This window comes from Cebus imitator, unplaced genomic scaffold, assembly GCF_001604975.1.
Source record: "Cebus imitator isolate Cc_AM_T3 unplaced genomic scaffold, Cebus_imitator-1.0 Scaffold72, whole genome shotgun sequence".
NCBI lineage: Eukaryota > Metazoa > Chordata > Mammalia > Primates > Cebidae > Cebus > Cebus imitator.
This window is the reverse complement of record NW_016107387.1, coordinates 4,608,096-4,634,326: the sequence shown is the minus strand read 5'-3', so window position 1 is coordinate 4,634,326 and position 26,231 is coordinate 4,608,096. Positions and strand designations below refer to the sequence as shown.

The 26,231-nt window shown below is 44.3% G+C and overlaps 2 protein-coding genes and 1 long non-coding RNA gene across 8 annotated transcripts in view; 2 read left to right on the top strand and 1 right to left on the bottom strand.

Annotated features, from left to right (window-relative positions):
* The window catches only part of CFAP52 (cilia and flagella associated protein 52), a 67,011-nt gene extending 53,465 nt beyond the window's left edge, over positions 1-13,546 (top strand). For all 4 annotated transcript variants that reach the window (XM_017531446.2, XM_017531445.2, XM_017531444.2 and 1 more), the window contains 4 exons: positions 4,633-4,784; positions 8,110-8,212; positions 11,761-11,872; positions 13,105-13,546. In XM_017531446.2, coding sequence (XP_017386935.1) covers positions 4,633-4,784; positions 8,110-8,212; positions 11,761-11,872; positions 13,105-13,280 — 543 coding nt within the window. In that variant the 3' untranslated portion in view covers positions 13,281-13,546. The remainder of the gene's footprint in view (positions 1-4,632; positions 4,785-8,109; positions 8,213-11,760; positions 11,873-13,104) is intronic.
* LOC108306499 lies at positions 1,670-15,661 on the bottom strand. 2 transcript variants are annotated; one of them, XR_001826168.2, is made up of 3 exons: positions 15,584-15,661; positions 15,130-15,341; positions 7,613-7,944 (listed from the first exon to the last, which is right to left on the bottom strand). It is a non-coding gene; the product is annotated as an uncharacterized LOC108306499 (long non-coding RNA). The 2 variants fall into 2 exon arrangements; XR_005200828.1 differs by lacking the exons at positions 7,613-7,944; positions 15,130-15,341 and adding an exon at positions 1,670-1,855.
* A 261-nt stretch (positions 15,662-15,922) lies between these two features.
* The window catches only part of USP43 (ubiquitin specific peptidase 43), an 84,138-nt gene continuing 73,829 nt past the window's right edge, over positions 15,923-26,231 (top strand). For both annotated transcript variants that reach the window (XM_017531442.2, XM_017531441.2), the window contains exon 1: positions 15,923-16,541. In XM_017531442.2, coding sequence (XP_017386931.1) covers positions 16,038-16,541 — 504 coding nt within the window. In that variant the 5' untranslated portion in view covers positions 15,923-16,037. The remainder of the gene's footprint in view (positions 16,542-26,231) is intronic.

The following is a 26,231-nucleotide window of genomic DNA, read 5'->3' as shown; positions in this document are numbered from 1 at the left end:
AAAAAAAAAAAAGAAAATACATGTTTGTGCTGGGATTCGAGCATGACCAAATTAACATTTTGATGAGATCCGAAAATACGTCATAAATAAAAGTTCTAACATTATATATGTATTATACTTATCTAATATTATAGATATATATATTTATATATATGTTAAATTATATACCCCAGGCACAATATTATCTAGTTGAGTGTATAAGTCTTTCAGCTCATGGGAGAGGTGGCGCTTAAACTCTCCTAAAGGCTACCTGAAGATGTGTATCTTTCTTCTCCCTAATAAAGATGCTCTAACTAATAAAAATGATGAATAAAAGGAAAGTTGCTAGTTAGTATAGTATTCCTTTAATGGACGAAGAATCTGTCACAACTACACCAGAAAACGTAGTAGTCAGTCCTGTAATCCCCACACTTTGGGAGGCCAAGGCGGGTAGATCACTTGAGGACAGGAGTTGGAGAAGAGCCTGGCCAACATGGCAAGACCACATCTCTACTTTTAAAAAATTACAAAAATTAGCTGGGCATGGTGGCAGCATGCCTGTAATCCCAGTTACTCAGGAGGCTGACACAGGAGAATCACATAGTAGTCATTTATATTTTATAAAGTATATAATAAACATTTATTATATTTAAATATAATTTTATTATATATTTAAATATATTAAAATTTATTATATATTTAAATATATATTTATATTGTTTAAATACAAATAAATATTTAAAATAATATGTATTTATAATATTAGAACTTTTATTTATGATGTATTTTCAGATCTCATCAAAATGTTAATTTGGTCCTGCTTAAACATATATATATATATGTGGAGAGAGAGAGAGAGAGAGAGATGGAGTCTCACTCTGTCACCCAGGCTGGAGTGCAGTGGCACAATCTTGGCTCACTGCAACCTCCACCTCCTGGGTTCAAGTGATTCTCCTGCTTCAGCCTCCTGAGTAGCTGGGATTACAGGTGCACGCCACCATGCCCAGCTAATTTTTGTATTTTTAGTAGAGATAGGGTTTTACAATGTTGGCCAGGCTGGTCTCAAACTCCTGACCTCAGGTGATCCACCTGCCTTGGCCTCCCAAAGTGCTGGGATTATAGGTGTGAGCCACTGTGCCCAGCCTATAAATATATATCTAAGTACATTTGTGCACAGAAGGGACATTTACAATACAGACATGAAAGTGTTCTATGTGGACTAGAGTTAATGAATTCAGGCGAGTGTTTTGGCTTGCTTGGTCTTTTCCTCCAAGGATCGTAGTTGTATAAATGGTCTTCATCTTATCTTTTAAAGCAGATGATGTTTTTAGCATCAATTCTTTGATATCCGGACGTTTTGACTGTCATTTTTAAATGAGCTCAAGCTTTCCTTTCCATTATTTTGAGGAGCCTGTAACACCTTTCACTTGCACATTTATCTCTGGATCTCTCCTCCTCTGTGCCCCAGATTCTTTCCTATCCCAAAGCCTTCCCTTTCTCTTTGAGACATTTTCTTTTCTTTTCCTTAATCCCCTGTCATAGGAAGAACAGAGTAGTTTGTGCTCATCTTATTTTTCATAAATCCAACACAGTCATTATAAGAAGATATAAGCATCCGACTACTGTGTTTTCTGGTGTGGTTGTGACAGATCCTTTGTCCATTAAAGGAATACTACACTAACTAAACAACTTTCCTTTTATCCATCCTTTTTATTAGTTAGAGCATCTTTATTAGGGAGAAGAAAGATACACATCTGCAGGTAGCCTTTAGGAGAGTTTAGGCAATGCAGATGAGTGCTGGGTCAAATCCCCCTTCTACCACTTTTCAGCTATGTGAGTTGCGGCATGCTCTTTAATCTCTTTATGCTTCTGTTTCCTGTGTAAAGTGAAGATAACACTTCCATTAATCAGATGTTTCACATTCATTTTTTTTTTCTTTTGAGACAGAGTTTTGTTCTTGTTGCCTAGGCTAAAGTGCAATGGCATGATCTCAGCCCACTGCAACCTCCACCACTCAGGTTCAAGCAATTCTCCTGCCTCAGCCTCCCGAGTAACTGGGATTACAGGTGTGCACCACCATGCCCAGCTAATTTTTTTGTATTTTTAATAGAGATGGGATTTCACCATGTTGATCAGGCTGGTCTCGAATTCCTGACCTCAGGTGATCCACCCACCTTAGCCTCCCAAAGTGCTGGGATTACAGGTGTGAGCCACCATGCCCGGCCGAGTACTTTCATTCTCAATGGCAAATGGTCATTGCCCAAATGCCCCAACTGTGAAGATCCCAACCCCACTACCCTTCCTCCTTCCCTTGAGTGTACCCCAAACTCCCTACAATTCCACAACTGCAGGGTTCATATCCATCCAGAGTCCTTCCAAGACGTTCGATCCAGTCCTGGGCCTGTTTGGCCGGTACCCACACCATACTAGTTAGATATTTTCAACATTATCCTGCCTAAAGATGAAATGTGCACATCCACCTGTCATCAAATTTCAAGGAGGATTCTTTTTCTTTGACACTGGTCATTAACCTACCCCATGTCACCACAGGGGGAATTATTTTGACACCATAGAAATGAACACAGTCCTACTCATTTGGGATAAAGTTGTGCTTTCTCATTTTCTTTGCTTCACTTCTCCTTCCACAATTTAGACAATGTCTTAGAATGTTATTTTCCTCATATCAGGTACAAATAAGGCAGGTCTGTTATTACGTGTCCTGACACTAGGTTTTTTTTTTTTTTTTTAATTGTATTTTGGGCTCTGGGGTACATGTGCACGTCCTGCATCCTGCAGGATTGTTGCATAAGTACGTACATGCCATGGTGGTTTGCTGTTGCCATCCCCCCACTCCTGTCACCTACATCAGGCATTACTCCAGGTGTTATCCCTCCCCATCCTCCACACCCACCCCCGGCTGTCCCTTCCCACCCCTTCACCCCCACCCCCGGCACCTAGCCCAGTGAGTGTTGTTCTCTTCCCTGTGCCCAAGTGTTCTCTTTGTTCATCACCCACCTATGAGTGAAAACATGCGGCGTTTGGTTTTCTGTTCTTGTGTCAGTTTGCTGAGAATGATGGTTTCCAGCCTCGTCCATGTCCCTGCAAAGGACATGAACTCATCCATTTTTACGGGTGCATAATATTCCATGGTGTATATGTGCCACATTTTCTTTGTCCAGTCTATCATTGATGGACATTTGGGATGATTCCACGTCTTTGTTACTGTAAATAGCACCACAGTGAACATACGTGTGCATAATAACACTAGTTTTTAACCTAATGTTCGCTCTAATCATTGTTATTCTGTTGTCTTGTACAACTTGTACAGAATACTTTCTGCTCATCTTATTTTTCATAAATCCAACACAGTCATTATAAGAAGGCATAAGCATCTGACTGCTATGTTTTCTGGGGCAGTTGTGACAGATCCTTTGTCCATTAAAAGAATACTGGCCGGGTACGTGGCTCATGCCTGTAACCTCAGCACTTTGGGAGGTTGAGGAGGGTGGATCGCCTGAGGTCAGGAGTTTTGAGACCAGCCTGGCCAACATGGTAAAACCCTGTCTTTACTAAAAATGCAAAAGTCAGGCTGGGCACAGTGAGGCTGAGGTTGCAGTGAGCTGAGATCACGTCATTGCACTCCAGCCTGGGTGACAGAGCAAGACTCCGTCTCAAAAAATAAAAAAAAAAATTAAAGAAATACTATACTAACTAAACAACTTTCCTTTTATCTATCCTTTTTATTAAAGCATGATATTAATGTTTTTAAATTTTGTGTGTAGGTAGTTGTATTACCTATGAATTTCACTTCGGGATAATAAACAGGCATTTAAAAATATTTGTCATATAAGGGCCAGGCGCGGTGGCTCAAGCCTGTAATCCCAGCACTTTGGGAGGCCGAGGCGGGTGGATCACGAGGTCAAGAGATCGAGACCATCCTGGTCAACATGGTGAAACCCCGTCTCTACTAAAAATACAAAAAATTAGCTGGGCATGGTGGCACGTGCCTGTAATCCCAGCTACTCAGGAGGCTGAGGCAGGAGAATTGCCTGAACCCAGGAGGCGGAGGTTGCGGTGAGCCGAGATCGCGCCATTGCACTCCAGCCTGGGTAACAAGAGCGAAACTCCGTCTCAAAAAAAAAAAAAAAAAAAAAAAAAATTTGTCATATAAAATAGGTATTGGATTCAGTAGAGTTGGGAACCAAACCATTTGTTCTTAAATGATTAAAATCGAACAGCTGATTGTAAAAGTTTCAGTATGGCTCTGGGTACCCACAAAATTTCCTGATGGTACCAGAAATTTGAGAGCAATGATCAGCAAAAGTGAATAGACATTATTTCATTTGGTTTAGCATTGGGCCTGGCATTATTGATTTTCGTAGCAGGTGTCTGATTAAATTTCTCAGCCTGTACATACAAGCAGGTACAGGATTGTTAGTAGAATTTTTCAAGCTCTGTTGAGGATGATCACATCTTATATATGAATATTCCTGCTCTTCAGTTTAGCATTCCCACCCCACCCAACCAAGATGAAGACAGAGAATTAAAAAACACAAGCCAAGCACAGCAAAGGTGAAACAGCTCTTGGAATCTTTTCTTTTCCCTTCAGAAGTCCCGAATGTATATCAAGATCCTGTGCTCTGTGGCTTTCAGGTGAGGGTATGGCAGATAGGCTGTCAGACCCAGAAGCTGGAGGAGGCCCTGAAGGAGCACAAATCCTCAGTGTCCTGCATTAGGGTGAAGAAGAACAATGAGGAGTGTGTCACCGCTAGCACTGATGGCACTTGTATCATTTGGGACCTTGTGTAGGTACCTGTGATGGGGAGGATACTGTGATACTTGCAAAATCCAATCGTGCCAACAGTTTATTGAACATGAGAGAGGATTCAAATAGAAGGTAGAAATCTTACCTAATGCAACACGGTAAAGAGATGTTCATCAGAAGCTGTTCATGAATGTCCATGGTTTATCAATGCTGGTGAGAAGGGTACATTTTCCAGGGAGAACTGAATGTTAGAAGTTTCTGGGCAGATAGGGAAATAGCTTTCTGGGTCCACACAGCAAAGCATGATTTAACTTACACTAATTCAACCCTAAATGTCCGAAATGAAAGGGGGCAAGAAAAATAACTAATATGAGGTCAGGCACAGCGACTCACGCCTGTAATCCCAGCACTTTGGGAGGCCGAGGTGGGCGGATCACCTGAGGTCAGGAGTTCGAGACCAGCCTGGCCAATGTGGTGAAACCTCTTCTCTACTAAAAATACAAAAATTAGTTGCGTGTGGTGGTGGGCTCCTGGAATCCCAGCTACTCGGGAGGTTGAGGCAGGAAAATCGCTCGAACCCAGGAGGCAGAGGTTGCAGTGAACTGAGATCATGACATTGCACTCTGGCCTGGGCAACTAGACTGAAACTCTGTCTCAAAAAAAAAAAAAAGGCAGAGAGAGAGATATCGAGACAGAGAGAGAAAGAAGGAAAGAGAGAAAGAAAAAAAAAGAAAAAGAACTAATGCAGGCAGTGCTTTTCATCATTCCGCTCAGTCAGGTGAAGCCCAGAATAATCTCTCCAAGGAGGGGAGGGATGCTGGTGGGACCTAAGTTTGCCTTTCCCCTTGGTTGGACACATTCCCAGGGACCTCTTATGCTCTAAGCATATCACTCCCCCATAGAATGACTAACATCAAACCAGCTAGACCAAAGCATGTGAACTTTATTGTAGGAGTAACTCAAAGGATTTTTGAAAAGTGGCTTTTTGGATTTTTGACTATAAGCATTTTTGCTGTGTTTTTATTTTAGAATCAGACCCTGCTCCTCCAACCCCTCTCCCCACCTACCTATCACCCCTCAACCACTCCTATGAGGCACTGCCTTAATATCGCTGCATAAGAGAGGATAAGTGCAAAGATGGGAGGAAGGAGACATGCATGACAAAAGAATATGAGAAACCCTTAATGGGAATGAGCACTCACTGTGTACTTAATGCATTAAAAAACACAAATCAGGGCGGGGCGCTGTAGTTCACACCTGTAATCCTGGCACTTTAGGAAGCCGAGGTGGGCAGATTACAAGGTCAGGAGTTTGAGACCAGCCTGACCAACATGGTGAAACCCTATCTCTACAAAAATACAAAAATTAGCTGGGCGTGATGGTGCGTGCCTGTAATCCCGGCTACTCAGGAGACTGAGACAGGAGAATTGCTTGAACCCGGGAGGCGGAGGTTGCAGTGAGCCGAGATCACGCCACTGCACTCCAGCCTGGTGACAGAGTGAAACTCTGTCTCAAAAACAAAACCAAATAAACGAAACAAAAAAACAATGAAACACAAAGCAAGCTTTTGTCTTCTAGCCCTGTGTGTCTCTTGGGGATCTTGTTAAAAACGTAGATTTTGATTCAATAAATGTAGCATGGTACCTGAGATTCTGCATTTCTAAGAAGCTCCCAGCTGGGAGTGCTGGTTGAAGGACCACACTTGTAGAAAGTGTTAGCCTATACTGACCTTCCTACTGGGAAAATACAGAACCAGAAGGACATGTCTGAACTTATTTCTATGGATGGTTTGTGACTGCCTCAAATCCTTAAAGCTGTTCTGTTGTATAGCAGGAATTCTGGTGCCAAAATCTTTTAAAAATGCTCAGCTCAGATACCACGTTTGAAAACTTCCATAATGAGAAGAAACTGTGCAGAAGGTGCATTTTTTAGCCAGGAAAGCCTGTCCTGTGAGATGGCCACCCACCACATTGTCTATGGAAGGAGAAGCGATATTTACATATTTCTTGGTACAGTATCTAAGGCAGGGGTTCTATTATGCACATAAAAATCAACTGAAATGCTGGCTTAAAATGCAGCGTTGGTCGGCGTGGTGCAGTGGCATGATCTTGGCTCACTGCAGGCTCTGCCTCCCGGGTTCAAGCGATTCTCCTGCGTCAGCCTCCCGAGTAGCTGGGATTACAAGGTTCCCATGCCTGGCTAACTTTTTGTATTTTTCATAGATATGGGGTTTCACCATGTTAGTCAGGCTGGTCTCAAACTCCTGACCTCAAGTCATCTGCCTGCTTTGACCTCTTAAAGTGCTGGGATTACAGGTGTGAGCCACTGCACCCAGCCCTTAATACCATTTTATTCCCTCTTTGAAACAGAGTCTTGCTCTGTCACCCAGGCTGGAGTACAATGGCACAATCTTGGCTCATTGCAACCTTTGCATCCCGGTTCAAGCGATTCTCCTGCCTCAACTTCCTGAGTAGCTGGGATTAGAGGCATGCACCACCACGCCCAGCTAATTTTTTTGTATTTTTTTTTTTTAGTAGAGACAGGGTTTCACCATGTTGATCAGGCTGGTCTCAAACTCCTGACCTCAAGATCCACCTGGCTCGGCCTCCCAAAGTGCTGGGATTACAGGCGTAAACCATCACGCCTGTTTTTAAAATACCCTTCCGAGGGCGGGCTCTTTTCAGCTGTGGGAGGCCAGCTCCCTCTTGGGGGCACCCTGGACAGGGTGGGGGGCCTTGGGAGGCACTTCTTACCATATGCAGACAAGGGTTGAGCCTGCCAGCTTTTGCAAAATCCCCACGTGACAGGCTCATGTTTTCTGAGGGTTGCGCATGATATGGCACATCTTAACCTGTGTACAAATGTGTGGATGACATTTTGCTACAGCTTTTATTTGCGAATTAAAGATACATTGATGGTTAAAACATAAATAAAATAAAATGCCCTTCCCCACATTCTGCTGCTCAGACTGTAGGGAGCTCCACTTCCAAATGGCGGCCTCAAGAATCAATTACATTGTGTGGGAGGCAGCAGGTTGGCTCTGAGTTCAGCCTCTTCTGTTTCTTTTTCGCTGCAACTTAAGGGGTCTCATTGAGTTTTGTGCCCTGTCTTTAGCAAAGGGCCCTTCCCATTGTCCTCTGGTGGTCGCTGATAGGCCAATGGGAGTATAGAGAAGTAGAGAGCACAGGGCAACCCGAAGTCTGTTTTGAAGAAATACAAACGTCACTGTGTTGAGCAGTATGAAATGTTTGGCATAGAGATAAACCAACCCAAATCCCAGCTTGTACCAAATCCAGCTTGAATAGTAAATAAATGTTTTAGGGAAGAGAAAGTTGACTTTCACAGCTTTTGCATCCACTTCCCAGGCGGCTTAGGAGGAATCAGATGATCCTAGCCAACACCTTATTCCAGTGTGTGTGCTATCACCCTGAGGAGTTCCAGATCATCACCAGCGGGACAGACAGAAAGGTGAGTCCTCCCAGCGAGAGCTGAGATCTTTCCAGTGCAAGAGATAAGCAGGGAGGCGTTGTGACGGAAGGGGCAGGCTCTGCAGTCAATCACCTTGGTTCAAATGGCGGTCTGTCATCAATCAGCCATGTCAACTTGGAAAGGCCATATCACCTTCCAGTGTCTTCAATTCCCCGTCTGTTAAGTGGAAATGGTACCACAGACCTCATAGAGTGAGGATTAAAGTCATGCTCGCCTATGGGGCTTATAGCAGGAAGCCTGGCACATAGTAGGTACTCTGTAGATTGGTTTTTATTATTAGGGAATTTCTGAGGCTGGAGTAGAATTGCTGTGGCCAAACCTGTTATCACTTTGACTAAATTCAAACAGAAAGGCAATAGAGCTCCTCATCGCTCATCACTGTCCTTCATCAATACATTAAAAATCTACACACGGAGCTGAACACAGTGGCTCATGCCTGTAATTCCAGCACTTCGTGAGGCTGAGGGCAGGAGTTCAAGACCAGGTTAGCCAACATGGTGAAACTCTCATCTCTACTAAAAATACAAAAATTAATTGGGCAGTGGTGGGTGCCTTTAATCACAGCTACTTGGGAGGCTGAGGCATGAGAATCATTTGAACCTGGGAAGCGAAGGTTGCAGGGAGCCGAGATTGTGCCACTGCACTCCAGCCTGGGTGACAGAGTGAGACCCTGTCTAAACAAACAAACAACAACAACAACAACAACAACAACAAAAACTACACATGGTATAGATTTCCCAGCTTAAAGGGTCCCTGCTCTCATGAACCCTACTTTCCTAATTTATTTTGGGTAGGAGGGGATGGAATTGGCTAATACATACATGAGCCAATCTGTGAATGGACAACGAGTAATAAGTGAACAAGACATGAGATGGTGAGAGACTGAGACAGGAGATAGAACAGGTGATATGATGCCGGCAGGCGGGGAGAAGCTCCTTCAACTAGTGTAGTGGGTGAAGATCTCCTTAAGGAGTAGCATCTGAGTTGAGGCCTGAAGGACAGAAGGACCCAGCCAAGGCCTAGACCTCAAGGAAGGGCCTCCCTGGCAGAGGACACTCGGGTAAGATGGAGCCCTACTAGGGCTGCCCAGGAGAGTGTCAGTTTGGCTTCTTTGCCTGGGAAGGCAGGCAGTGAAGTTCTAACTACTTCTGTGGGTGTCGTTCCTGAGAAACATGGGCTCTGGCATGGTTTTATATCTCTTTAGGCATTCACTAGGAAATCAGAATTTTTTTGTTAACATGATCAAGCATCAACTGACATTACAAAGCAAAAGAAAAAAACTAAATAGTATGCACAATGTCTAGCTAGATTCAGAGGAATATAGATTCTCAGGATAGTGATTAGAAAACAGCAAGCTTCCAACAAGAAACAAAGAGAAATGAATGAAATGCACGCCAAGTTTGCACTCCTGATTCCTGGTCTGGTCAAGCACTCTTTTTGTTTGTTTGTTTTTTTCTTCATCTTTTTTTTTTTTTTAGACAGAGTCTCGCTCTGTGGCCCAGGCTGGAGTGCAGTGGTGTGATCTTGGCTGGCTGCAACCTCCACCTCCTGGGTTCAAGCAATTCTCTGCCTCAGCCTCCCGAGTAGCTGGGATTACAGGCGCCCGCCACCATGCCCAACTAATTTTTGTATTTTTAGTACAGATGGGGTTTCACCATCTTGGCCAGGCTGGTCTTGAACTCCTGACCTTGTGATCCACCCGCTTCAGCCTCCCAAAGGGCTGGGACTATATCTGTGAGCCACCGTGCCCTGGATTTTATTTATTTATTTATTTAGAGACAGAGTCTCACTCTTTCACCAGGTACCAGGCTGGAGTGCAGTGGCGTGATCTCGGCTCAATTAAACCTCTGCCTCCCAGCTTCAAGCAATTCTCCTGCCTCAGCCTCCTGAGTAGCTAGGACTACAAGTGTGCACCACCACACCCAGCTAATTTTTGTATTTTAGTAGAGACAGGGTTTCACTATGTTGGCCAGGATGGTCTTGATCTCTTGACCTTGTGATCCGCCTACCTCAGCCTCCCAAAGTGCTGGGATTACAGGCGTGAGTCACCATGCCTGGCTTTTTATCTTTAAGTTCAGGGGATGTGCAAGATGTGCAGGTTTGTTACATAGGTAAACTTGTGCCATGGTGGTTTGCTGCACAGGTCATCCCATCACCTAGGTATTAAGCCCAGCGTCCATTAGCTATCCTTCCTGATGCTCTTCCTCCCCTCACCCATCACCCTCCTACAGGTGCCCAGAGTGTGTCGTTTCCCCATGTGTCCATGTGTTTTCATTGTTCAGCTTCCACTTGTAAGTGAGAACATGTGGTGTTTGGTTTTCTGTTGCTGTGTTAGTTTTCTGAGGATAATGGCTTCCAGCTCCACCCATGTCTGCAGAGGTCATGATCTTGCTCCGTTTTATGGCTGCATAGTATTCCATGGTATATATGTACCACATTTTCTTGAGCTTATTCTTTTTTTTGGAGATAGAGTCTCACTTTGTTGCCCAGGCTGGAGTTCAGTGGCACAATCTTGGCTCACTGCAACCTCCTATAACCTCCATCTCCTGGCTGCAAGTGATTCGCATGCCTCAGGCCCCCAAGTGGCTGGGACTACAGGTGTGTTCCACCACATCCAGCTACTGTTTGCATTTTTAGTACTGACGGGGTTTCACCATATTGCCCAGGCTGGTCTCAAATTCCTGACCTCAAGCAATCAGCCCAACTCAGCTTTCCAAAGTGCTGGGATTATAGGTGTGAGCCACTGCTCATTTTCTTCACTGCACATTTTCTTTACACAGCCTAGCATTGATGGGCATTTGGGTTGATTCCATGCCTTTTCTATTGTAAATAGAAGCATTCTTTCCTTAGAAGGAAATTTAAATTTTGAATAGATTGTGCATTCACAAAGTTCAAGGTACAAAGGCAATATATTCAGGAAAAAAATCTCCTCCCTTAGTCACCTGTCTCTCCACCCTAAGGTAGTTCTGCTCCCCAGGACCGAGGTTGCCAGTTCCTTTTTAAACTCCTCCCTGTGGAGTATTCCAGTGCTTTGGGGCAGAAGGGAAAGTTGGGAATAAGGGTGGGGTGAGGAAGAGGGAGGATGCAGTCACAGCAGGAGAGTGCCTGTAAGGCCCAGTCGCTAGAACTCTGGGGAGCGGGGAGTGCTCATTTCCTAGTGGGAAGGAAGAAAATGCTTTTCCCCACTCCAGGCCTGAAGCTTAGCTGTGGATGCAGAGGCTGTTCGTTCTTTTACAGCTTGCTTCAGGCTCAATCTGCTTAGTCTTATCAAAAGCCCTTTCTGTCATAATCCAGGTTTATCAGCACATCAACATCTCCTTAAATAGAATGCAAATTTAAAACCAATACTAAAAATATTAAAATGGTTTTGCCACCCCCTGCTGTAGCCTATTTATAATTTCAGCCAGTATCATCCCGTGGTGTATTTTTGCTACCTTCTATATAAAGTAGAACCAGCTTTTGTTAGCATGTGCATGGATGATTCTCCTGAGCTGAATCCTGTCTAATGCTTCTTTCCTGAATTCCAGATTGCTTACTGGGAAGTATTTGATGGGTCAGTAATCAGAGAATTGGAAGGCTCCCTGTCCGGGTCCATAAATGGCATGGATATCACACAAGAAGGAACGCATTTTGTCACAGGTTAGTCCTGAGATTGGAAAAAGCCAAGCCTGGTTTATTTAGATGAGGACATGGAAGGAACTCCCAGGCTGGAGGCAATTGGAAAAGACCACATAGGGTCTCAAGGCAACTTGGTTAGATTCAGACTCCAAGCAACACTGCAGCCAATGTGGCTGACAAAGAAAAATCCAAAAGTCACATTTCAATGAGAGGAAACATTTGCACAAGAACCTTAGGGGCACAAATAAAGGCTTGTTTTTTGTGGTTGGGCATTGATAATAGAAATGGGTCTTTATGTTTATTTGTTTGTTTGTTTGTTTTTGAGACAGAGTCTTGCTCTGTCACCCAGACTGGAGTGCAGTGGCGAGATCTCAGCTCACTAAATCCTATGCCTCTGGGTTCCTGTGATTCTCCTGCCTCAGCCTCCTGGGTAGCTGGGATTACAGGCACCCGCCACCTCACCAGGCTAATTTTTGTATTTTTAGTGGAGAAGCGGTTTCTCCATGTTGGCAAGGTTGGTCTCAAACTCCTGACCTCAGGTGATCCGCCCGTCTTGGCCTCCCAAAGTGCTGGGATTACAAGCATGAACCACTGCACCCCGCCGAAAGTGGGACTTTAAATGGCCTGGGCTGTCCAGCATCCTTCTGAAGTCTTAAATGCCAGTCTTTTAATTCCACTTTATTATTGCATGATGTGATGCCCTTCCCACAAAAAAAAAAAAAAAAAGAATTGGATTTCAAAGGGTGCATTTACTACACAACATGCCGATTGGAATATCATTATCATTTTCTGCCAAGCTCTTTGATTCATCTGGATATTAACAAATAAATGCAGCCAGGCACAGTGGCTCATGCCTGTAATCCCAGCTCTTTGGGAGGCCAAGATGGACAGATCACTTGAGGTTGGGAGTTTGAGACCATCCTGACCAACATGGACAAACCCCGTCTCTACTAAAAATACCAAAATTAGCCTGGCTTGGTGGTGCTTGCCCATAATCCCAGCTACTCGGGAGGCTGAGGCGAGAGAATCACTTGAGCCCAGGAGGCAGAGGCTGTAGTGAGCCGAAATGGTACCACTGTACTCCAGCCTGGGCAACAAGAGTGAAACACTGTCTCAAAAAAAAAAAAAAAAACAGTGTTATTATAAAGATAGATACATGGGGACCGTTTTGAAAATGATTCAGTTATTTGAAATAAGGGCCGTTTCTCTCTCTTCTATTGCAGCAATGCCATATAAGTGTTTATCTTTTTCAGGTGGAAGTGACCATCTAGTCAAAGTTTGGGATTATAATGAGGGTGAAGTGACTCACGTCGGGGTGGGACACAGTGGCAACATCACACGCATCCGAATAAGTCCAGGAAATCAATATATTGTTAGTGTAAGTGCTGACGGAGCCATTTTGCGATGGAAGTACCCGTACACCTCCTGAAGCTGGTGAGGTGACTCTGAGCCTTGGCATTGCACACAATCCTGTTGAAGACCGAGTTTAGATAACTCCAACACTAGTCTTGATTTCTCACTTCTCTGTTTTTGTTCTTGAGTCATATTTTTTTCTTTTTCTTTTTCCTTATAGAATGCATCTTATATTCTTAAATTGTACATTAAAATTGAAATATGTTCAGGAGTAACTTGTGCAGACTCTAATTAGTACTTTTTACATTTTGAATAAATTCTCAGTTGTTGGTTTTCTGTTATCATCTGTTTTCTGTAACTCTGCAAAACCCACAGACCTTCCTCATGATCTGTGCACAGACAGCATTGCTATTATCCTCTAAAAATAAGGTGAAGTGAATTTCCTTCTTAATTGTCATTTCATTGGTTAAGCTGTATGGGACTAGACTCAGACTTAAATCCAGATCTTGGGTAGGCTTTAAAAAAAATTCTCTGAGCTGGTTGGGCACAGTGGCTCATGCTTGTAATCCCAGCACTTTGGGAGGCCCAGGCAGGTGAATCACAAGGTCACGAGATTGAGACCATACTGGCCAACATGGTGAAACCCTGTCTCTACTAAAATACAAAAAAAATTAGCCAGGTGTGGTGTTGGCTGCCTGTAATCCCAGCTACTTGGGAGACTGAGGTGGGAGAATTGCTTGAACCTGGGAGGCAGAGGTTGCAGTGAGCTGAGATCCAACCACTGCACTCCAGCCTGGCAACAGAGCAAGACTCCATCAAAAAAAAAAAAAAAAAAAAAAATTCTCTGAGCCGCAATTTTCTCTTTTGTCAAGCAAGAATAAATTCCTGCTTTAAAGCTTATTGTGAGAATTAAGTGTCTAATGTACTACAGCATCGGCAGAATTCCTGACAGAGAGTGAAATATGCATGCTTTCTCAAAGAAAATGTGTCGTGTTGGGGAACTCAGGGCAATTACCAAAGAAAGATGAAATTTTACGAGATGCTCTCTTGAAGTTGGCCATTACATCTTTCTTCTGTGCTTTCCACCAGAAGGGTGATCAAATGGACCTGTGTGTTAATCACCCAACCGGGTATCTTCTTCCAGAGAGGGGTAAATAATGGCATTTTCCAGAACACAAGTCTCCAATTCACAGTACAGTCTGAGGTTTTATTTATCTTTTAAGTAATGCTGCTCTTTTGCATGAAGTAACTGCTGCATGTTATTTGTCCTTTAAGTAATGGGGCTTTTTTTTGCAAGAGGTAACCGCTGCAACCGTTTGAAAGATCAAAAAAAATTTTATTTTTTTGAGTTGGAGTTTGGCTCTTGTCACCCAGACTGGAGTGCAATGGCGCAATCTCGGCTCACTGAATCAAGTGATCAAGTGATTCTCCTGCCTCAGCCTCCTGAGTAGCTGGCTTTACAGGCATGCACCACCACGCCTGGCTAATTTTGTATCGTTAGCCGAGATGGGGTTTCACCATGTTGTCCAGGCTGGTCTCGAACTCCTGACCTCAGGTGATTCAGCCTCCTAAGGCTCCCAAAATGCTGGGATTACAGCTGTGAGCCACCTCACCCGGCCAGGATCAAGAATATTTAATAAATGATGATCACTTATTAACAAGCAACATTTCAGGGCGTTGTTAGAATGCTGCATCTCACATGGTGCTGATCTCTTTTTGAGCTAGAAATGGACGAGAAACTCATTTTGCAAGACCTTGCCTGATTAATTATAAACGGGACAGTTGCAAGGGATAATGTGAAGGGGGGCTCCCAGGGTTACTCAGGGAATCAAGGGCGGGGCAAGGCCACACTAATTCTGATTGGGCAATCATTCAGCGAGGATTTTGCATTAGGGAGTGAACCAGAAACCGCGTAGGGGGCGCACCTGAGAGCCTGAAAACTTCCTGGTAAGCAAATACTGAGGCTGGAAAGGGCCTGAAGTTGGCAGTCCAGAGATCCAGGTCGAGTTCCGGTTTCTCCACTTACGGGTCGGGCGCCCCTCCTATGTTGGGATAACCTCTTTGAGCCCACTTCCTTGCCGACTAAAGCAAGGATGATCAAGCCTCGCAAGCTTTTGGAAAACCATTCTAACCCAATCTGTAGTGTAAAAAAGCAAACCACAACCACTCGGGTGGTTTTTTCCCCCCACAGGGCAACACGTGGCTCCCAGTGAAGGTCCCGGGTGGGCGGGTGCAGGCAGAGGCTCTGCCTCCCCCAAGGGGCAGACTGTCTGGAAGGAGGTGGCGACACCTGTCCGCACACACCTGAGCCTGCGGAGGAACAAGCGGTGCATGAAAGCGCTCCCCGCCCCCACACAGCACCCAGCGCGCGCCTCTCACCACGCCCGAGGCTGTGCTCTGGAGATGCCTGCCTTTCAGCAGTAGCCAGGCCTTTGCGATTTACCAGGCGCCTTCAGAATGCCCATTCCTCCATCGTTTCCACTGCCTGAAGGCTGCTCGAGGAACAGGAGCAGAGGCGAAACCCCGGCCTGTCGGTATACGAGGTAAGGAGGGGTGGAGAACCCGACCGCGACTACTCCCAGTCAGCGCCGCGGGGGGCGGCACCAGGCAGGGGTAGGGGTGGCCCGGCGCGGCCCTGCAGGGGGCCGGTCGTGCGGCCGGATTCCCGCGCGGGGCGGGGCGGCCCCGCCCTTGGCTCCGCCTCCGCCCCGTCCCCGCACACCTGGTCCGCAGGTAGCCGGCGCCGGGCGCCTAGCGAAGCTGCAGGGCCTGCTGGCCGCTCGTCCGCCTCGGGCCCGGGGGCTCCGCGTCTGGAGCTGCGCCGGCGGCAGCCATGGACCCGGGCCCCGAGGACGCGGCAGGAGGGGGACCGCCCGCGCCCCGGCCCCGCCGCCGCCGCTCCCTGCGCCGCCTGTTCAGCCGCTTCCTGCTGGCGCTGGGCAGCCGCTCCCGCCCCGGGGACTCGCCGCCCCGGCCCCAGCCGGGACCCTGCGACGGCGACGGTGAGGGGGGCTTTGCCTGCGCCGCGGGCCGGGCCCCAGCGGCCCCCGGGAGCCCCGGGGAGGAGCGCCCGCCGGGACCGCACCCCCAGCTCCAGCTCCCTGCCGGCGATGGGGCGCGGCCGCCGGGCGCCCAGGGCTTGAAGAACCACGGCAACACCTGTTTCATGAACGCCGTGGTGCAGTGTCTCAGCAACACCGACCTGCTGGCCGAGTTCCTGGCGCTGGGGCGCTACCGGGCGGCGCCGGGCCGCGCCGAGGTCACCGAGCAGCTGGCGGCGCTGGTGCGCGCGCTCTGGACTCGCGAATACACACCCCAACTTTCCGCGGAGTTCAAGGTAGGCAGCGCTGCGCCGCCGGCCGTCTGGCCCCCTGGTTTCGCCCCTTGAAAAGTGTGTGCGCTATCCGGAAGGGCTTTTCTTGGGGCCTTCTTTAGATGCCATTGACCAGTTCAGCCCCGGATTACCGGCTTTGTTTTGCGTGGGTGCGTTACGCTGTCGCTTGCTTCTGTTCTCTTCAGAAATGAATTCCCCTAGGTGTTTTGAGAGGGCGTGGGGTGAGCTGGCAGACTGAAGTGGGATCAGCGTTTTTGCATTCAACAAGCATTTATCGAAGCGTTGAAGGCTCGCGGGCCAGACAGTGTTGTAACGCCAGCTCTAGAGCTTCCAGTAGGGAATGGGACTTTGAAGGCCAAGGCCTCAGAGGCAGGAGGAGATGCTTGCGTTGAGAGCTGAGTGATGAGAAGGATGCGTTCAGTGCAAGATCTAGGACTGATCCAGGCAGGAGGCACAGCAAGTACAATTGCCACAGACCCAAAAGAGCTGAGTACGGAGACGCGGAAAGAAAACCAGTGTCGTTGGAGCTTAGGAGGCGGCTGAGGTTCGCCAGAACATGTAAGACCTAGCAGGCAACGGTAAAGAGTTTGGATTTTATTCTAAACCCAATGGAATCTGAGAACCTGCAGGCCAGGTACCGTGCCGAGTGCCCAGCAAAGGCAGTGAGTTTGCTATTTTGGAGCTAGCATCCTTCTGTGTAAGGCACATGCACTCCCCTACAATGTATTAGCACGGGCTTGCATTTTATTGTCCGCAAGATCACGGTCTACTTACTTGGGATGCTGCAGGGTTATGAGGCTTCGTAAATTGTTTGTATCACTTCAGCCGGTTAAAGCAGGGTGTTTGTTTGGGGTCCCAGTTGGATTAAAGAGTTCCTGATAATTGATGCACATGGCTTGCTTCCTGCTTTAAAAAAAAAAAAAAAAAGAAAAGGAAAGAAAAAGGAAAAAAGAAGCCCACAGCTCTGCGCAGAGAGCTGAAGCTCCCTACAGACCAGTGATTGTTGTTCTTGGGGGAGGGGGGAACCTGTCAGTGTTCATTCCACAAGCATCACCGCTCTTGAGTTTCAGCCTGAGAAAGCAGTGTTTGCCATGTGACCCGTGAGATGCCAACCCCCACCACCTTCTCTCTTGCCTCCATTAGTGAAGCACTGTTCTGCAGCAGTCAGTGGGTCAAATGGTTGTCACTAAATGTCTCTTTTTGGTGACATTTGCTTGTTAAAAAAGAGACAGTATATTACAGTGGTTAAGAGCAGGGTCTCTGGAGTTTTGTGACCTTGAGCAAGTTACTAAATCCCTCTGGGCCGTAACTTTAACATAGAACCATAATGGTACCTCTTTTGTTACAGGGTTGTTGTATTAAATGAGTTCTATGTAGAACACAGTGCCAGCCCCATAGGAAATGTTCGTTATTCTATCATTACATCTTTTCACCTGCAGAAACCTAGAGGAGGGAGGGAGGTAATCTTTACGTACATTTTCTCTTGCTAGATGAATTCCCATCCAGTTACCACAGCAATGGGAAAGGGTGCAGTAGTTTGAAAAAACTCCCAAATTAGTAATTAGCCTCAGTGACTCATCAGGATTTCCATCTCTCTCCTGCTGTCAAATCCCCAGGGCCTGGGAGCTCCCAGTAAGCCTCAGGGAATTGAAAGATAATCAGGTTTGTAATATGTTAATGAGGGAGATACAATCTGGAATTTCCTGGGATTTTTTGGGTAACCAGCTTTGGAGGGAGGAGTGGAGGATCCCAGAATCCAGGCTTTAAATATTATGGCTTGAAATCTAGGTGAGCTCTTCTTATTTCACAGATGGGGAAACATTCATTCAACGAAAATTTATTGAATGTCCAAAGACCAGACTAGGAATGCATGGAATGCCTGTTGAGTGATGAGTACAAACCCAGATTCTGGGGCTGCTCTCCAGGAGCTTGTGGTCTAGATGTAGAAATGGATGTTAATGAAATAATCACACAGGCACATGATTGGAACAGAAACATGTTAGAAAGGACACTTACAAGGAGCTATGACAGTTACAGCAGGAAAATGTAATGGCTTCCCTGGAGGGGTAACCAACCACCTAGTTGAATTTTGAAGGATTCAGTGTCAATGAAGGGCTTGGGAAGATGGGAAAGTGGATTCCAGGACCTGGGAACTGAAATGCCAACCAGGGAAGGAGGTGGGGCCGAGAGGCCTCTGTTCAATGAATTAATAAAAAGGCTGCTTGGCTGGGGAGGAAAGGCTGGAGAATTGGTTGCAGACACACCACATAAGGTTTTGTTAAGGAGTCTGGTCTTTCCTTTTCTCTTCTCTTCTTTCTCTTTTTCTCTCTCCTGTCTTTCTTTGTCTTTTTCTCTTTCTTTCTCTCTTTCTTCCTCTCTTCCCCTTCCTCCCTCCCTCCCTCCCTTCCTTCCTTCCTTCCTCCCACTTTTTTTCTTTTCTCTTTCTTTTTTCTTTCCCTCCCTCCCTCCCTCCCTGCCTTCCTTCCACTCTCCCTCTTTCTTTTTTCTCTCTCTTTTTTCTTTTCCTACCTCCCTCCCTCCCTCCCTTCCTTCCTTCCTTTTCTCTTTCTCCTCTCTCTCTCTCTCTCAAGAGAGTCTCACTCTGTGATGCAGATTGGAGTATAGTGATGCCATCATAGCTCTCTGCAGTCTTCAGCTCCTGGGCTCAAGTCATCCTCCTGCTTCAGCCTCCTGAGTAGCTAGGAGTGCAGGCACATGCTACCATGCCTGGCTAATTTTTTAAAATTAATTTTTATAGAGACAGCATCTCACTTTGTTGTCCAAGCTGGTCTTGAACTCCTGGTTTCAAGCAATCCTCTCATCTTTGCCTCCCAAAGTACTGGGATGACAGGCGTAGGCCACCATGCCGGTCTGGGGAGCTTGGTTCAGACCGAGGAAGGGAGAAAACTGAGGGGGCCAGCATGCTGGAGTGTTACCCAATATCAGACCCACAAATGGCATGAGTTTGCCATGTTCCTCCTTCCTGAGCTCAGACTTCCCAACCTCCTACAGACAGTAGGATCACTATTTAACAGCAAATGAATATGTACGGTTTAAAAATCCTGTCCTTGGGCTGGGTGCGGTGGCTCATGCCTGTAATCCCAGCAGTTTGGGAGTCTGAGGCAGGTGGATCACCTGAGGTCAGGAGTTCAAGACCAGCCTGATCAATATGGTGAAACCCCCGTCTCTACTGAAAATACAAAAATCAGGCCAGGTGTGGTGGCAGGTGCTTGTAATCCCAGCTACTCAGGAGGTTGAGGCAGGAGAATTCTTTGAACCTGGGAGATAGAGGTTGCAGTGAGCCAAGATCATGCCACTGCACTCCAGCCTGAGTGCAGTGTGAGACTCCCTCTGGAAAAAAAAAAAAAAAGAAAAAGATAAAAGGCCTGTGTATGGTTTTGTCTAGGATTCTTTTTTTTCTTCTTCTTTCTTTCTATCTATCTATCGTTTATATTTTACTTTTAGATTCAGTGGGTGCATGTGCAGGTTTGTTATAAGCATATATTGTGTGATGCTGAGATTTGGGCTTCTCTTGACACTGTCACCCACATAGTGAACAGTGTCCAATAGGAAGTTTTTCAGCCCTTGTCCCCCTGCCTCTCTCCCTCCCTCCTTCCCTTTGGAGTCCCCAGTGTTTATGGTTCCCTTCCTTATGTCCATGTGAAACCAAGATTTAGCTCCCACTTATAAGTAAGAACATGCAATATTTGATTTTCTGTGCTTTTCTAATGATGTAATTAAATGTTGTGCGTTATAAAAAAAATGTAAAAAATTCTGTAATTTTAACCTCTAGAGATAACCATTGTAAATACACTGATAGGTTTTGAAGTATATACAAACAACTGAAAATTCTAGTTTTATATCCTGCTTTTCTCATTTAAGCACTGTTAGTGCAAGACATTTTTTTTCATCTTAATAATACACATCAATCATTAATAATTAAGTCGTTAATGGTTAATATATTATTAAATGAAACAATTCTTTTTTTTTTTTGAGATGGAGTTTCACTCTCGTCGCCTAGGCTGGAGTGCAGTGGAGTGATCTCGGCTCGCTGCAATCTCCACCCCCTGGGTTCAAGGGATTCTTTTGCTTCAGCCCCCTGAGTAGCTGGGATTGCAGGCAAGCACCACCATGCCTGGCTAATTTTTGTATTTTTGGTAGAGACATGGTTTTGCCGTGTTGACCAGGCTGCTCTTGATCTCCTGACCTCCGGTGATCTGCCCATCTCAACCTCCCAAAGTGCTGGGATTACAGGCATGAGCCACTGCACCTGGCCTAAGTGAACCAATTCTTTATGGAGACAATGATATATATTTTTCCAGTATTATACTGTATTGAAGTTTCTCGTATTTAAATCATTATCATCAGCTGTGATTATTTTCATAAGCTTAATTCTTGCAAGTGGAATTACACAGTCAAAGCAGAAATGTGACTGTTTCGTTATCTATTTTTACTTTTTAAATCGACCTTATTGAGGTCTAAATTATATACAGTGAAATGCACCCATTATAAGTATACAATTTAGGAAGTTTTAACATGTGTGTACCTGTGTAGTCACCATCTCAATTTTAAATATTGAGACTTTTCTTTTTTTTTTGCTTGAGACAAAATCTCACTCTGTCGCCCAGGCTGGAGTGCAGTGGCACTATCTCTGCTCACTGCAACCTCCGCCTCCCGGGTTCAAGACATTCTCCTACCTCAGCCTCCCAAGTAGCTGGGATTATAGACATGCACCACCATGCCCAGCTATTTTTTTGTATTTTTAGTAGAGACAGTGTTTTGCTGTGTTGGCCAGGCTGGTCTCAAACTCCTGACCTCAAGTGATCCCCCCGCCTTGGCCTCCCAAAATGCTGTGATTACAGGCATGAGCTACTGTGCCCGGTATGAATTTAGTAAGTTTTAAAAAATGCATGTACATGTGTACCTGTGTAATCACCATTCCAATTTTAAATATTGAATTTTAAAAAATGTTTAAATCACCCTTATTAGATTTGATTAATTTTAGCATCCATATTGACAAATTTGTTTCCAAAATATAGTGAAAAGTTGCAGATGCACTAGTGATGTGTAGTTTTCTGGACATTGGATATACTTCTGTCTTATTAAAATTCCCCTCAGGTTTACTAAGGTATAATTGACAAAAATTGTGTGTATTTATAGTGTATCAGGTGATGTTTTGATACACATACACATTGCAAAATGATTAAATCAAGCTAACATATCCACCACTTTACATACTTACCTTTTGTGGTGAGAACATTTACAATTTATTCCCTTAGCAATTTTCTTTCTTTTTTTTTTTTAATTGTATTTTAGGTTCTGGGGTACATGTACAGATCACGCAGGATTGTTTAAGAGGTAGGGTTTCACTATGTTGGCCTGGCTGGTATTCAACTCCTGACCTCAGGTGATCCGCCTGCCTTGGCCTCCCAAAGTGCTGAGATTATAGGCATGAGCCACCATGCCCTGCCTTCTTGGAAATTTTCAAGTATATAATATATTATTATTAACTATAATCACCATGCTGTATAATAAATCTTCATCCCTTATTAATTTATTGAACAAAAAGAAATGGCATCTTTTAAAAAATTTTAATAGGCTTTTGGGGAACAGGCAGCATTTGGTTACATGGATAAGTTCTTTAGTGGTGATTTCTGAGATTTTGGTGCACCCATCACCCGAGCAGTGTACCCCAGACCCAATGTACAGTCTTTTATCCTTCACCCGCCTCCTACCCTTCCCCTTGAATCACCGAAGTTCATCATCTTGTTCTTGTGCCTTTGCATCCGAAGAAATAGCATCTTGTTTTTTATTTTTATTTCTTCAATGAGGAGCGAGGTGGAAGATTTTTTCATGTTTCTTTATTAGTTGTAAGTCTGCTCTTGCAATCATCTGTTCAATGTTCTTATGCATTTATTCCGCTTTGGTCAATGTTTTTACTTGTTTCCGTAGGTTCTTTAACTCTTGTCATATTTGCTACAAATATTTTCTCAAACCGTCTCCTTTTTCCTCCACGCCAATATTGGAAGATTTAGATTTATTTATTTGTTTTTATTATACTTTAAGTTCTGGGATACATATGCAGAATGTGCAGGTTTGTTACACAGGTATACACGTGCCATGGTGGTTTGCTGCACCCATCAATCCATCATCTACATCAAGTATTTGTCCTAATGCTATCCCTCCCCTACCCCCCGACTCCCCGACAGGCCCCCATGTGTGATGCTTCCCTCTCTGTGTCCATGTGTTCTCATTGTTCAACTCCCATTATGAGTGAGAACATGTGGTGTTTGGTTTTCTGTTCCTGTGTAAGTTTGCTGAGAATGATGGTTTCCAGCTTCATCCACGTCCCTGCAAAGGACATGAACTCATCCTTTTTTATGACTGCATAGTATTCCATGGTGTTTGTGTGTCATATTTCTTTATATATATATATATATATATATATATATATATATATCTCATGCTGAGAATGATGATTTCCAGGTTCATCCATGTCCCTACAAAGGACATGAACTCATCGTTTTTTATGGCTGCATAGTATTCCATGGTGTATATGTGCCACATTTTCCCTGTCCAGTCTATCATCGATGGGCATTTGGGTTGGTTCCAGGTCTTTACTATTGTAAACAGTGCTGCAATGAACATTCATGTGCATATGTCTTTATAATAGAATGATTTATAATCCTTTGAATACATACCCAGTAATGGGATTCCTGGGTCAAATGGAATTTCTATTTCTAGTTCCTTGAGGAATTGCCACGCTGTCTTCCACAATGGTTGAACTAATTTACACTCCCAGCAACAATGTAAAAGTGTTCCTCTTTCTCCACATCCTCTTCAGCATTTGTTGTCTACAGATTTTTTAATAATCACCATTCTAAGTGGCATGAGATGGTATCTCAATGTAGCTTTGATTTGCATTTCTCTGATGACCAGTGATGATGAGCATTTTTTCATATGTTCGTTGTATGTGCCATATTTTCTTTATCCAGTCTATCATTGATCGGCATTTGAGTTGGTTCTAAGTCTTTGCTATTGTGAATAGTGCTGCAATAAATATACCTGTGCATGTGGTATATTTATTCTAAATCATTATACTAAAATGATTTAGAATCCTTTGGCTATATACCCAGTAATAGCATTGCTGGGTTAAATGGTATATCATACCTTTTGATAAATATTTGATTTTATGTACTACCTTTTCTATGGTTATATTAAAAATTTTAGCCATTTGGAATTTATATTAGCTTACGTGCTTCAGCATCAATTTTAGATCTACAGTGATATACTGGAGACATTGCTTTTTAAAAATAAGGATACCTTCTTCATCACTCTTATGTTTTGAAAGTTCTGGACAAAACAGTAAGATGGAAAATGGAAATGGAGTAAAAAATATTACACAAAGCAAATCGCTAAAACATTCTAGAAATCCTTATTTTAGCTTTATCACTGTCATTAATGACATCAGATGGAAGGTAGAAAGTCAAAGAAATAACCATTTAGAACATATAAAATTGGATTAACAACCAGAAATATAAAATGACTAGAAATAATTTTAATAAGAAATGTTAAAAATTATCAATGTTTGGTAAAGAAAACATACACACAGGTAGAGTTATGCCACGTTGAAAGAGAGAAATAACCAAATATAGGGCTGGGCATGGTGGCTTATGCCTATAATCCTAGCACTTTGGGAGGCTGAGATGGGAGGACCACTTGAGGCCAGGAGTTTGAGACCAGCCTGGTCAACATAACAAGACCTCAGCTCAAAAAAAAAAAAAAAAAAGAAAAAAGAGGTAGGTGAGGAACTAGGGAAAGAATAGCAGGGGGTGGGGGATTGGGGAGGGATAGCATTAGGAGAAGTACCTAATGTAGATGACAAGGTGATGGATGCAGCAAACCACCACCATGGCATGTGTAACAAACTTGCACAATCTGCACATGTACCCCAGAACTTAAGGTATAATACATAAATTAAAAAAAAAAAAAAAAAGATGTGAGATAAGTAACCAAATGCTGCAGTTCATTCTTCCCAAGCTAGTTAACTGCTTGGGAACTGTTTTATGAGGTTCTGGTTATGTTTCCATAGTCTTTCTATGGGAATGACTTCTGTAGTCATCAATAGGTTATTCAAAAATTTTTTTGAGAAATACCTGCCAAATACTTTATAATTGGAAAAAGACAAAAAACTGTTAAACACTGTTAAAAAAAACTTTGTCATTTACAAATGAAAATGAAAAAAATTGCTCATGATTCCATTATTCTGTAATAACTATTTGCTACTATTTTGCCATCTATTTTCTGGTCTTTTATTTTTCTATCTATAAATATATACATAGAACAATCTCAAATACGTATTTTTGCACTTTTTTCTCTTCTTATGACCAGATTATTATTTTCTTTATCATTTGTATTTCCTCAGTCATAACTTTGAAGGCCATCTAATATGATTGTGTCATAAGTTTTCACCCAGATAACTTTGACACGTATAGACATATCTGCTTGTATCTCTCATTTCCTTAGATGAAATCCCCAAAAATGGAATTGCTGTTTATGGAGAGGGACATTTTTAAGGCCCTATCTTGCCTTGCTTCTTGAAGTTGTCAATTCCTTTCTGGAAAGATGGTCAGGTACGATAGCCAAGCTAAGATGAAGAATGTCAGTCTTAAAGGATCATCGTGATTAACTGAAGAGGAATAGATTTCACATGGAAGGAAGAACAAAAGCAAAGTTCTATGCCAGGCACGGTGGCTCATGCCTGTAATCCTAGCACTTTGGGAGGCTGAGGTGCGCAGATCATCTGAGGTCAGGAGTTTGAGACCAGCCTGGCCAATGTGGTGAAACCCTGTCTTTATTAAAAATACAAAAGTTAGCCAGGTATGATAGCAGGCGCCTGTAATCCCAGCTACTCGGGAGGCTGAGGCAAGAGAATTGCTCAAACCCACGAGGTGGAGGTTGCAGTGAGCCGAGATCATGCCATTGTACTCCAGCCTGGGCGACAAGAGCAAAACTGCGATTCAAAAAAAAAAGTAAAGGTCTAGACTGCAGAGGTAGGAAAGCATGTTTGGGGCAGCTAGGTGGATTACTTACCTGGAGCTTTGAAACATGGAATGATATGGCTTGGGGCTGAACCAGAGAGGGTGCTTGGACTATTTGGTAGTAAGCAGGAGACTAAGGAAGTATTTAGAGTCAGGGCATGACAATAGCCAGCCGAGCTGTAGGAAAATTGGCCTGGTCTACCACGAAGTTAGTGGGTTGGCAAGGGGTGAACCTAGGTAGATATTGTTGTCTGGGTCAGCTGTAAGTGGAACTCAGTCAGCAGTTGGCATGAGACTTTTCTATAGGGGAAGGGTGGAGACATTTGGGAACAGCATCCAGACTCCTTGACAGCTGAGTGATATGAAACAGAACCTGAAAGATGACACTACATTAAAGGGATGAGCTGGTTTTAGAGATTTCATTTCGAAGGGACGGCTGCTCACCCAGAAGAGAATGTTGGTACAAGAAGATGGGTTTCAGGGTTGTTTGAGGGTAGGGCTGCCAGATGAAAAATACACCATGCCCAGCTGACTTTTTTTTTTTTTTTTTTGGAGTCGGAGTTTCGCTCTTGTTACCCAGGCTGGAGTGCAATGGCGCGATCTCGGCTCACCACAACCTCCGCCTCCTGGGTTCAAGCAATTCTCCTGCCTC